The 13,526-nt window shown below is 30.7% G+C and overlaps 1 protein-coding gene across 1 annotated transcript in view; it reads left to right on the top strand.

Annotated features, from left to right (window-relative positions):
* Positions 1 to 13,526, top strand: part of ADAMTS20 (ADAM metallopeptidase with thrombospondin type 1 motif 20) — a 200,124-nt gene that overhangs the window by 120,274 nt on the left and 66,324 nt on the right. Inside the window, exon 28 of the mRNA XM_036866768.1 lies at positions 643 to 819. Coding sequence (XP_036722663.1) covers positions 643 to 819 — 177 coding nt within the window. The remainder of the gene's footprint in view (positions 1 to 642; positions 820 to 13,526) is intronic.

The following is a 13,526-nucleotide window of genomic DNA, read 5'->3' as shown; positions in this document are numbered from 1 at the left end:
ATTTTCTCTCCATAAGCAGTTTGGAAATCATTGTTTAAAGATACACTCTGACCAGGTGCTAATAACTAGCAAGTACCTCTTTAAAATGTACTTTTACTATTTTCCAAAATGAAAGTAACTTTTTCATTTCTGAGTTAAATCTCATCGTGAAAATTCAAATAAAATGAAAGATTGTGAAAAGATAAGAACTTTTAACATTTGATACATTTCCTGCCAGACTTTTTTTTCTTTGTGGGTTCCAGAAATAGGTTCATACTATACATGCCACTTTGCCATCTGCTGTTTTCATGTAATATATATATACTGAACATCTTTCTATGTTTATAAATTTAGATCTCCCTTATTAGCTTTCATGGCTACATCTTTTGATAGGATACCATACATTATGTAGTTAATACCTATTACAGTACCAATTCTCAAAACTTTGTCTTTTTAAAAAAAATTATAGAACTAAAACTTTGATTTATTTTTTACCCAGGAAGAAATGTTGAGAATTATAAGGATTCTTATATATTTCTTATAAGATTATAAGAAAGGATAACTTTAAACTCTAGCAATACTGATTATGTACTCAACATTGAATAAAGCAATATAATATTCTTTTTGAAGCCACATAGTTTTGATTTTTCTTCTTATTTTTAGTGTACACAAACATGTGGAGGAGGAATAAAATCACGATTCGTAATATGTCAATTTCCCAATGGCCAAATGTCACGAGAGCAAAACTGTGAAATCTTAAACAAGCCACCTAGTGTGGTACAATGTCATGTGCACGCTTGCCCTGATGATGTATCATGGCATCGGGGACCATGGAAATCGGTACGATAGTATTCTTATTTTTATCCTTCTGTTTTGTTTTGTTTTTCTATGTTCCTTTTACTTTAATTTCCTCTCTTCATAAATTGTGATGCACACATTTTATCTTCTGATTTTTTTTTAAAGCAGACCATTGGCCCTCTTGGCTTGATAGTTTGAAAGAAGAATCATTCAATTTCAAGTACTGTAATATATACATATATATAATAGTTTTATATGTATTTATTTTTTTATAAGTGAATTTTGAACCATAGCACTATTCTAATGGAAGTATCCTTCTCCAGTACATCTTTGGCTTGCCCACAAATTAATTGGAAATGTTTTATTATTTACATTTGTACATAATGTTAACATTGTGCTTATAACAATGGCGAGTTAAGGCTGTGTCTTGTTTGAGTATATAACTGTTTGTGGCTTTTGTCTGTCAATGTCCAATAACTGATTTAAAAGCAAATAACATTCTTGTTTTTATCATTGTTAAACTTAGTATTTTGTTTGGAAATGTGAAAATATTGTATTAAAAAATATAGAGAAATTTACTTACACAAAGTAAATTAATTGTTTACAGTTTGTCACATACATCATGGAAAAGTATGATTTATATAGTAGTTTATGAGAATATTCATTTCTTCCACTGTGTGGAGTTACTGTGTATTGAGCTGTTTTAATTTTTTTTTTTTTTTTGGAGCCATAGACAAAGTTCATAAATAGTTATGAATGATTAATTTCCTCTAGTATTTTTCAAATACCCAGGCTTTGAAGAATAATTAATATATAAATATATTGAAATTAGCATTTTGGTCACTTTTGATATTTTAAATCATGAACAACTAAGTATACTTATCTCGGGTGAAAAACTGATTGGAGTCTATAATCTATTTATAATTAAATTTATAAAGTTAAACAGTTCTTTATTTGGAAAATAATTATAACTCTGGTTTTATATCCAACCCTGATGTGTACACTTGTTTTACTTCACCCAAGTCAAAGCTTTATGATGAAATGTAAACCTGTTTCAATTCATGCTATTTGAAGAACAGGTCAAGTTCCAGTTCAGGCTGAAATTCATCTTTAGAGTCAGTGTGACTGATAAAAAAAAAGAACATTTTAACTTTATAGGAGGATCTTAAAGTTAAATTGCTACATTAGAAGTAGAGAGCCATTACTTTTCAGGAACTAACAAAAAACATATTTTGCTATGGAAAGCATTCACATATTTACTTAATAAAATGTTCACTGACCATCTGCTATATCCTAGGTACTGTGCTACAGTAATAATAAAGACATATTTCTTACCCCTATGGAGTTTACAGTTTAGTTGGAGAGATGTGAAATACTGTAGGAACTCACTATAAATATATTTTTTGTTAGTCATTTTAGATTGGAAATTTACTTTCTCCTTACTATATCTCTGTTACATTTTCTTTCATTTTATTAGTTTAATTTGCAAGCCTAGTTCTTAATAAGACTTAATCCATAGATTGCCTTCTTGGAATTTTGCCTCAATTAGGAAAGCAGACACAAAGGTTTTATTTTCCCCACTCGTTCATGAATTCATTAATTCATGAAGCATTAGACATTTACTTATGTCTCCTGCTTTGTGCTAGATATTGAAGTTCCTAAAATTAAGTGCTTTTGAATCAGATTTTCTATTTCAGAGGTCAGCAAACTATGAAATCTGGCCCATTGCCTATTTTTGTAAATAAGTTTTATTGGAACACAGTCATGCACAATTTTTTATGTATTATCTAGGGCTGCTTTTGCACTACAAAGCAGAGTTGATTAGTTGCAATAGAGACTGGCCCTCAAAGCCTGAAATATTTACTATTTGGTCCTTTCTGGGGAAAGCTTGTTGACTCCTGTTCTATTTAATAACATTATAAAACTTTTTAAATTTAATGTAAAATGTACTTAAAGTTATAGCATATTAGAATTGCAAATATTCATTTGGGGTCAATAGATGTCTAAAACCAAATATTCGTTTGGTTTTAGATGTTTTTGATCCTTTGTTTAACATTTTTAAATATCTTAATGTTTATCAATCTTCTCTGCATATTCACTGTAGTATTCACATAATTTTTCCCCAGTTTACTGAGATATATATGATCATATTGTATAAGTTTAAGGTGTACAACATCACACAATGTTTCTTGTATTGGAATATATCTAATACTACATTCCAATATGTTTGTGTCATGTTATTTTTTTGTATGTAAATGATGTCATGAGTGAAAAACCTGAATGTTCATTAAAGACCCTGTGTAGAGGTAACTTTTTTCAACCTCACAAAAAACAAATGACCAAGAAAACAATAACCACAAATTATAAAATAGTAAGACAGAAATATAAAAGTCTTCAATTGTTTAATACGTGTCTGTTCCACAAAGGAGTTCATTGACTAATTCAGTCTTTGCACTAGGAAAGAACTATAATTTTTTTGATAAATTGAAGATAAAAATTTAAAAATCACAGTAGATGTATATATCAGAATTTTTATAAACTTTATTTATTAACTTTTTATAGGTATAAAGTAAATATATATCATTAGAGTGCCTGGATTTCTTATTATATGAAGAATTTTATTCCTTAAATTAGCCTTTTATATTAAAAGGGTTTAAGGAATCTGAAGTTTTGTTGTTAAAACCAGATATAACCCTTTACCTCTTTCAGTGTTGTTACATATTAGCCAAATTTCAGAATACCTCTAATTAACATATCAGGTTGATATTCTTTCATGTATAACTTTAATTTCAGATCCTATTTACTAGGCTAGAAAATTAAGAAATGTATGTGTATGTATATATATACATGTGTGTGTATATATATATATATATATATATATATATATATATACACACACATATATGAATGACATGAAATCTTAAACACTTTTCATTTTAAAGCAAAATTAAAATACCAAGTGCTAAATCATTAAAATGTAACTAGGAAAAAAGTTGTAAATATACATTTAAATTTTCTCCATGTTGGAAACCTTGTGTTGTAATAATTTATAAGCATGATTAAAGAAAGGAATAAATAAATCTTAACGTATGTCTGTTAATTTAATGACTGCATTTTTGTGCTGAGTCAATGTGAAATGATTATATTTTAACCCTTGCTTATTAATGATGTGTTGTGGCTTTGTGTTTTGCATAATTCACATGTATGTTATATTTTTATTCCTTGGATCAATACCTAAAATGTTTTAAGTCACTGAACAGATCCTGTATTGTAATGAATGCCTCTTTTCTTTTGATGTATTTTTCTTAAATAACAAATTGTTAATTTTTCTTATTAAACGTTTAATTGTTGAATAGTATATGTTTTCATAACTTTACTGAGTATATGTATAAGCTACTGCTATTTTTCAGATAATCCTATTAGAAACTAACATTGGTATTTAAAAATAAGATTTATTGTTGGCTATCAATTTTTAAATACTAGAAATTTTAATATTCTTTTCATATATTATAAATAATGAATAAAAATTTGTGATGTAAGCAAATTTATTTAGTAAGTTAACAATAGATGTGCTCATGCCCAGGGCAGTCTTTAAAAGATGAGTAAAAGTTTTATTTTTCCTTTATATTGTAAGGGACACTACATGTAACATAAACTATTCTAGCAAATGCTCTTTAAATAAATTTGTATTAACTTATCTTTATTTCCCCCTAAACCTCATTTAAGTGACTTATTTTCCTAGAATATTCCTACATAAAATGAATACTTTTTTATTCCCTACATAAAATGAATTCATGTTTGGTAAGAAAATAATGTGTATTCCATTGTGTTCCGGGGTTAATAATGATCACACAGAGGTAAAGAGAATATTTTTCCCATTCAAGTTTGTTTTTTCCTCTAAAAATGAGAAAATTATTTTTAAAAAAGGAAAGCTTGATACTTGAACCCTCTTGATGCTAGTCCTTTTCCCCAAGTGTCTCTTTTTAAAATAATACCCTCCTGTAGCATTGTGTTAAAAAATGTATATATGTGTATATATATGGAGAGAGAGCACTAAATTTCTAATACGATACAATGGAATGTGACAAATAGAGGCACTTTCAGAAATGAGCATGGGGTAGCCGTACACACCTAGTAAATCTGCAGTTTGTCAATTTAACAGTTTTGTGTAACAAAAGAACACTGAGGGACTGAGCAGAGGGGTCGGGCAGCCTCTTAAACTGTAGCTCCCACTCAAGGTGGAATGTACTCGGGAAGGAACTTGTTACTGGCTCCAGTGCTCCTAAGACCAGAATCAGCCAGGGGAACAAGGTAATGTGTGGGGAAATGGTTTCAAGAAACTGTCAATTCTTTGTGAAGTGGAGTGCTCAGTAAAACAATTTATAGTAATCGGTTATTTTCGTAAATTTGGAAAAGACACACGCAAGTATAGCAACAGACTGGAAATCTATTTTATTTCCAATTTATCATAGAAATCTGTTGAAATAATGTTTCCATTTATTATATTGCCATATCATTCTATGGTACATTCATCAACTCTCCCCCAAATTATGAGCATCCCCTACATGTTCGGCATTGTGTTAGTCACTAGAGGTAAATCAGGTACAATCCCTGTGTACAAGGAGTTTGCAGTTTAGTGGTGAATGTACCAGATAAACAGATGATCAGAAGTAGAATGGGATGCCTATCTTATTTCAGTAACAACTTTGTGATTTATAATATTGAAGGCTCATAATATTGGAGGCTCAATAGATTATAATTATCCAAGAATTGGTAATAAGGATTGTATTTGACAACATAGTAATTATTCCAGTAGATCCTTCTAGAAAGCCTTAACTAGCAGGAGGTATTCCATTAGAAATAGAAGATGCCACTAGAGATGAGTGGCGTCCAAGTCTCTGTGCTAGAAGAATAGGTTAGTTTTTGCCTAATCGCAGCATCTTTTTCTTTTGTCTGTGTGTGTGCATAGATTTCATGAATCACTGAAAGGGAGAATATAGACTGATTTATAGTTTGCCCTAGATATGATGCTTTGAAAATAATTTTGGAGATACAAATGGACCTTGCAGGTTTGAAATGTGTGACTTCTTAGGAAAAATTTAAGGAGATAATCTAATGATGAGAATGTAAAAAAAGATACTTGTAAGTGTGTTTGGTTGAGTGAAGTTAGAATGTAGAGTTTAAAATAACTCTAAAAAACATGTCAACGTGAAATGGTGATAATGCTATATTTTTCTTTATATGAAGAAAATGGATGGTCATGTTTCCATTGTAATTCTATTTTCCCAGGCATAATGCTTCAGAATGTTTAAGAATTTCTGGAAATAGATTTTTAGATGTTTTAGAAGAACAGTCTCAGTATTCTACAATATCTATGTGCTGTATGAGATATATAGGCATTGTTAATATTAGTGCATTTATTAGATCCCTAATTTTTTGTTATAATTTTGTGTCAACTTGCGGTAGACTGAGAATCAGAATTTAGTTCCTATATAATTACAACAGAGTCAAACATTAACACTTTACAGAGTCTATTTGACATTTTCTAGACAATTAATTTCTAATTTTTAATCATACGTGCATTACTCAGTAAAATATTTTGATCACATACCCTTATATATTATTATATATCTATACATTGCAAACATAAACTAATATATAAATGTGATTTATAGAACATATACATTTAAAAGGATAAGATGAATATTTAATATTAAATATATTTTTAATTTTATGGATAATAAAATTTTTCTCTCAGTGAACTATTATTGTACTCATCTCATTTTTAAAAAGTGGGAGAATGTTTCATTATTTTGAAAATCTTGTTTCAGTACTGTTAGAGGAATTCAGAAGTCTGGTTTATTCCAATATGTGATTTCAGTAGCTTCCATAGCTGAAAAAATTACTTTGCTAAATGCATACCTCCATATAGCAAAGTTTATCACTGGATGTTCCTGTTATAAACTAGTCATTGATTTTAAATCATTGGATCATACCAGTTATTTTAAAAAATTTTATTGAAAATTGACAAATTTCCATTTTCCATTCTGTCATTTGCCTCTTGAAAAGTACTGGAAGGGGTTATATCTTTATATTTTAACAAATACTGTTAAAACAGTGAAACTTTGAAAGATTTGGAAGCAAGTTAAACATATTAGAAAATCTTGCTCCGAAGTTTTAAAAATACACTGGAGAATTTTTATCGTTGGCATACTTATGGTAACAAAGTCCCGTAACACTAGAAACACCTCCAAACATTTCAAAATGTTCTCTCCTTAGAAGGATTTTCCAAAAGCAGTTGCTTTCTCATTCAATCTTAAATGTCTCCTTTATCTTAAAGGAGAGATTATAAGTCTATTTGTTTAAGTGACAGGTATAACACTTTAATCCTTATCATAGAAAAAATCAGCAAATTTGGAACAAGCCTCTTTTCATAATAGAAAAATTAGTAATTCATCTTCACAATCCCATTTGGTAATTTGAACACGATCGGCAAAACTCTGTGGCTTAAAACTGAAAAACCAACAGGAGCAGTGTGTCATGGCACTCATCTGATTAGAATATGAGTTTATACATGTACTATAATCTGTTCATCTTCCTAAGTGGGTGTGTGTGAAGTGTGGTGGGCACACTGAAAGTGAATGGCAAGTGATGATCTCCCTGCCAGGATACCTAATGTATTATATGCATTACACATCAGGCTGACATATAACCCCATATAGTAAAGCTTATTTTCTTACTTTAGATTAAAACAAATGTGAACAGAGACTATTAAAAAATGTTTTTGGTACTCCATTGAATCACCTTGCCTCTGAGATATACTTGAGACTTAAAGGTTCAGTAACATCTCTAAAACCTTGTATGTTACACAGTAAAGATTGGAATTATATAATTTGTTTTCATAGACACCATCATCTGCTTCCTGGTTGTACTCCCCTACCCACATGATTGGGTAAACTTAAACTCACCAATGTACCTAAATCTAGTAGGCTATATCTAGGAAGGTACTCTATCATGTCCTATTGTGATATGACCTTTGCACTAAAACCCTGGTATCATATAATATACTTCATATGACATTCATATATTTGTGAAAGTTAAATGATATATTACAAAGCTTTTGGTAGATCACATAACAAATTCTTCTCTGTCAGTTGTAACTGAGCTCTAAGGTGATCCTCTAAGAGAGCTCTGAGCTATTTTCAATCTCCCTGAACTTTTGACATTTTGCAGTTGTGACCCAGGGAAACTCAGAGACTTTGGAGGTAACTATGAAGGGAATGGTGGCCACTGAGCTGCCAAAAATTAATCCCCATCAATCCATTCAAGATTATGAAGAGCCCATCTATAACAGGCACTGGGCTAAGAAAGCTAAAGATGAATAAGAATGACATACTGTACTCAAAGGACTCACAATCCAGGGAAAAATAAATATATACACAAATAACAAGGCAGAAATGGATGTCATGGAAAGTCAGAAAATGTGTATCCAGTTGGAGAAACGTAAGGCTTTATGAAGAAGGCATAAGCCTTGATAGGTAGATAGGATTTGAGTGGGAACCAGGTTGGAGACCACCCTGAGCAAAACCAGAGGCCAGAAAAAGTAGTTATTTGACTAGTGTAGTTTGGTTTGTGAGAGATAAGGGGCAAGAATAAAGTTAGAAATGTGAAATATGAATTGGGCCATAGCGAGGAGGACCAATAAGTATCATGCTTAAGAGAATTTAAAAATGGAAAAATTCTTAAATTTATTAAAAAACATTGAATTTTTTGGAGTGGGAACACAGCAGTGTTTTAGGAAGATTAATAGGCAATTCTCATCATAAAGTATAAACACATTGAAAATATGAGAGACTGGAGATGAGAAGTCCAAGAGGGGACTCTTCTAAAAGTTTAGAGTGATGATTTAGGGACCGTTCAGTTACTCATCACGTATTTATGGATTACTCACAACACTCAAATTGTAGTGGAGTAGAAGAAGCTGGTAGAGGAGAGATTCATGGGACTGTTTTTTGCAAATGGGAGGAAAAGATGTGTAAGAGAACATCTTGTCAAGTACTGTATTGTCAAGATAATAAAGTTGAGAAAAGTCATGTTGGATAATTTTGAGATAAGCTTGGGCTTGAAGAGAGTAAAAAGTTTGGGCAATGAGTCAAGAATTTACTATGATTACAAACTGCACATTGAGCGGCCCGTTTGATGGTGTATAACTTGGCTTTGTATTAGTTTCACGTAAGAGAATATAATCTTGACTTCACCAAGAGAAATGTAAATTTTCATTTACCAAAAGAGTTTGAAGCAATATCATTATTCCTAAGCCTACTGAAACTTTTAGTAGTAAGTCTATTCTAGATCTTGTGATTAAGAGTTGTGGTGTTAGAATGCCTACGTTTGTGTTAAAACTGCTATTATTTAACTGAGTGACTTTTGGAAAGTTACTGAACATTTCGAAGATTTTGTTTCATAGAATATAATAATAGTGCCTACCGAAAGAGGACACTTTTTAGTATTAAATGGACAATGGGTAAAGTGATTAGCATAGGGCCTGTTACTTAAAGACTCAATGTATTTTGCTTTTTATTATCACTTATCCAATAATAAGTACTAATTCTCCTTCCTCAAAAAGCTAAAAATCCAAATGCAGTAGATAAGTATAACACATTGAACAATCTGAAACAAGACCTACTGAAGCAAAAATACTCTAGTGTAAGAAAGAAATCAATTTGGACTAGAGTTTGGCTTCTTCTTCAAACTTTTAGGAAATGTGACATTCAGCAATACTTTCAATCATAAAGGTACAATTCAGTGAATTTTAGTGAACACACCTGAGTAGCCAGCACCCAGACCAAGAACAGCACCCCAGAAATTTCCCCACATACCCCTTGCAATCACTATACCCCCAAAGCTATCCCTATTCTGACATCAAATATCACTGATAAGTCTGCCTGTCTTTGGACTTTATATAAATGGAACTGAGAGAATTTGTTTGTGAGAGTCACAATATTACATTTGTGTGATTCATCCATGCTGCATGTAATTGTAGTTTCTTATTACATTCTAGTATTGTATGAATAAATTTGTTGTGTGAATAAATTAATGAATTTATATGAATATTCTCCAGTTGACAAGCAATTGGAGTTGTTTTTAATTTGGGATTTACAAATAATGCTGTTATGAACATCTCTCACACATGTTTTTGGTGAACATGTATATGCACATCTGTTGGGTAGGTAGACAGGAGTTGAATCTTGGTTAATGCTTAGGTTCTGGTTTAGTAAATACTGGCAGACAGCTTTCTGAAGGGTTGTATGGGAATTACAGTTGCTCCACATCCTTCTCAACACTTGATATTATCAGACTTTAAAATTTATAATCTTATAAATTGGATTTCTCTTAAATCCAATTTATGGATGGGCTTCATGGATTTCTCTTAAGTTATTCATTCAGTAGATACTTACATAGCAGTTAGTGTGTGTTAACGATGGTTGCATAGTACTAGGTGTGGAGGATAAAAACACAAAGGTATCAGGAGATAGAAGATGTTACATATTACAGCTGGATAAAAAAAAGACTAAAGCAATAACAAATTAATACATTTAAAGAGATGACTATCATAATTTTTGAGACAAAAGTTTCTTTTAATGTGATATTTGTTAATAGCAGGAAATATGACTCTAACCTAGTTCCAAAATATAAATAAAAACAGAATTGAAAATACTGTGGCAAGCAGTCAGACTTCTGGGGAAGAGAACTTTGGTGAAATTATTAAAATTGTCAGAAAAAGGCTTGCCCAAAGTAGAATCATTTTTATTTCTGGCCTGTAATTTTTTCAGGGCATAAACATATTCACAAAAGTTTTTTTTTTTCTTATAGTAGACTGTACCCATCATAAACAAATGCAAATATAATAATATTCAATAGGTAGAACCAGAAAGCATTTTGTGTGATTAAAGATTAATCACTCTGGGATATCATTAAATATAGTGTGAGAATTAAAATGTGCAAATTGTACCGTGTAAATGGTGATGTGTGCTCTGTGAGAATATATTCTTTATATAAAAAGAAATAAAAGAAAAAATAAAAGAAAATAAAAGAATATATTCTATATGAAAGAATAAAAGGAACTTTTTACTGCCACACTAATAAAAAATGACTCCATATTCTACCACCAGAGTTTGCATCCTTCCATCTGAGGGAAGCTTTTTTACTGTTTATTCATGGGCCTGAGGAACATTTTCAGATCTAGGAATAGGGAAGATAATCAGGCCTGGCTCCTCTCACATCAGTGGACATTTCTTCAGCATCCAGGCTCAAAAGAACAGTAGGAGCTCATATGGGCTCCAGTCTCCAAGTCAGCATTTCATTGCTAAAATTGGCAAGATCTTAATTTTAGATGAAACCAGGAGACACTGCTCATCTCTGCTGATCCACAAGGCACCCCCATAGAATCAGTAAGACAACAACAAAAGTCTTGGAGAAAGAGATCTAAATTACATGAAGCTTTCTTTTCTGTGTAATTTTTGTAGAATTAAAGGCCATTCAACTCTACCTCATTCAGATAACATAAACTGCATATTTAAGTGATATTTGTTTGTATGTATTTGCTCATTTTTTTCCTACATAGCATTTATTCATTCATTTATTCAGTAAACATTTATAGATGTGGTTTCTGGCCTTATTAAGTTTAGAATTCTCATTTATTTTTTATTTCAGCATCTTTAATGTGGGCATATTTTGGTAGAAAGTCTAGTTATTTTTATTGATGCACAATTTATACATGAAAATCATCCTAATATCCAAATTTCTATTATGTTAACAAGGATATGGTATTTATTTAGATATAATTAAATAGGCCATTTAAGATTATGGTTTATATTGAGGAGAGCTTTGGAGACATTTTTTGTATTTTATGAAATTAAACATTGTCTTCAAGATTTTATGCCTGTGTCACTCTCAAACTATGAAGATTTTTACAGTTATTTTTAAGTCAAAATGTGGAGAAAACTTGTAAATAAAACTCCCTTATCGACTGGGAAAATGTTTCCATGTATATATATTTTAATGCTTAGGAAAACTCTAGAGAAGTTTTTAAAAGAGAAATTAGTTGGAAAGATTTTAGCTTGTGACTATGATAATAAAAAGCAGACTCTTTTTTTGAAAACTACTTTATCAGAAACTAAAATTTAAAATCTGGGAATAACTTCATGATTTCATTCAGATACTTATGTCATAGTAAATGAGGCAATATAAAACTATAAGATTTATTTGAAATTTCTTAAGAAGTAAAGGATGGCATATTCTCCTACCAACGGATGTCCCATAATTCAGGTGTGCAGAAATTTGCATTTTCTCGTTTGAGTAAATAATACAACTTTAAAAATAAACTCATAAATATATATCTAAAAAGTTAAATTATTGTGATTCTTGAAATGTTTTAAAAATACTGTTTTCTTACAGTTTTTGGTATTATACCTTTAAAATTGGGAGAGACTTTCAATTTCCTCTTTCCTATCCTTCTACACAAAGCATACATTATTTACTAAGTTTCTCATCTGAATTATGCACAGTTTCTATGTTGATGAACCTTTCTAAAGTTGGAGACCATACATAACACAACATAATCCACTTCTTTTTAGGAAAATTATATGATTGCTCTTCTGTATTTTGAGGTAAAATTGATATATATGGAATATTCCTCTGTAACTCTCATTCTGCACCCTGAAGTAGGAATACATCAAATTCCTCCTCTACAGGGCAAATACTTGAAGGCAGCTATTTTTCTGTTTTCCTGGTTAAATATATTTGTTCAACTCTTTAATCATCGCAATCGCCTTTTTTTACTTCTCTCTCAAAATCTAACATCTAGAATTTCATTCATTAGCAAAAATGGTCTAACTGTAAAAAGAATATTGCCACCCTTGTTATGAACACTGAGCCCAATATAATCAATATTGCATCAAATTTCAGTTCCTAGTGGTCACCTAGTTTTTTTATACTGATCTTACATCAGTATAAGCCTAATATGTATAGTATATGATACTGTTATTAATCATTTTAATTTTCCTTAGCAGTAGATATTTTTAAGTAAAAGTATAGAACTTCTATTTTTTTCTCTAATAGTTTGCATTCATATAGTTTTTATTTAAATTCTCATATTTGACTTTTAAATAAATCCTTCCAACTTTATGTCACAAGTAAATTGGGAAGCATGCATTTCATGTCTTCATAAAGTAATTAATAGTCTCCTCCATACCCAGGTGGATCCAAAGCTCAAGCACATACCTCTAGAGAGAGCTCACCCAGTTTGGCACTGATCTCCATTAATGAACTAAATATCATCGATTACAGTTTTGAATATAGTCTTACTAATGTAATACATGTACATAGTTAAAAAAATAAGTGGTGCTAAAATGCTGATAAAGAAAAAAAGCGGTCTCCTGTTGCAGTCTTTCCTAACCCAGAATTAATCTTTAAATCCTTTTATCTATGTCTTCTGATATGTACTTCCTTATTTCCAAACAGGCTTACTCTGCTATTTCTTGATGCATCAAAAAAAAAAAATTACCTATTGACTTCCTTTTATAGAGGTTGACTATTTAATTCCTAAATGGACTGCTAATTCTACAATCCTATCTTCAAAATAAATCTTGATTCAGTCAACAGTTAGTGTTCCTTACGTCACTGTGAAGCCAAGTAGTGTACTTTGAAGCACTGCTCCTTTTTTAAAAATTAATTAATTTATTTATTTT

Source organism: Balaenoptera musculus, chromosome 10 (genome assembly GCF_009873245.2).
Source record: "Balaenoptera musculus isolate JJ_BM4_2016_0621 chromosome 10, mBalMus1.pri.v3, whole genome shotgun sequence".
NCBI classification, from domain to species: domain Eukaryota; kingdom Metazoa; phylum Chordata; class Mammalia; order Artiodactyla; family Balaenopteridae; genus Balaenoptera; species Balaenoptera musculus.
Note: the sequence above shows the minus strand (reverse complement) of the source record. Positions and strands in the feature narration are given on the sequence as shown.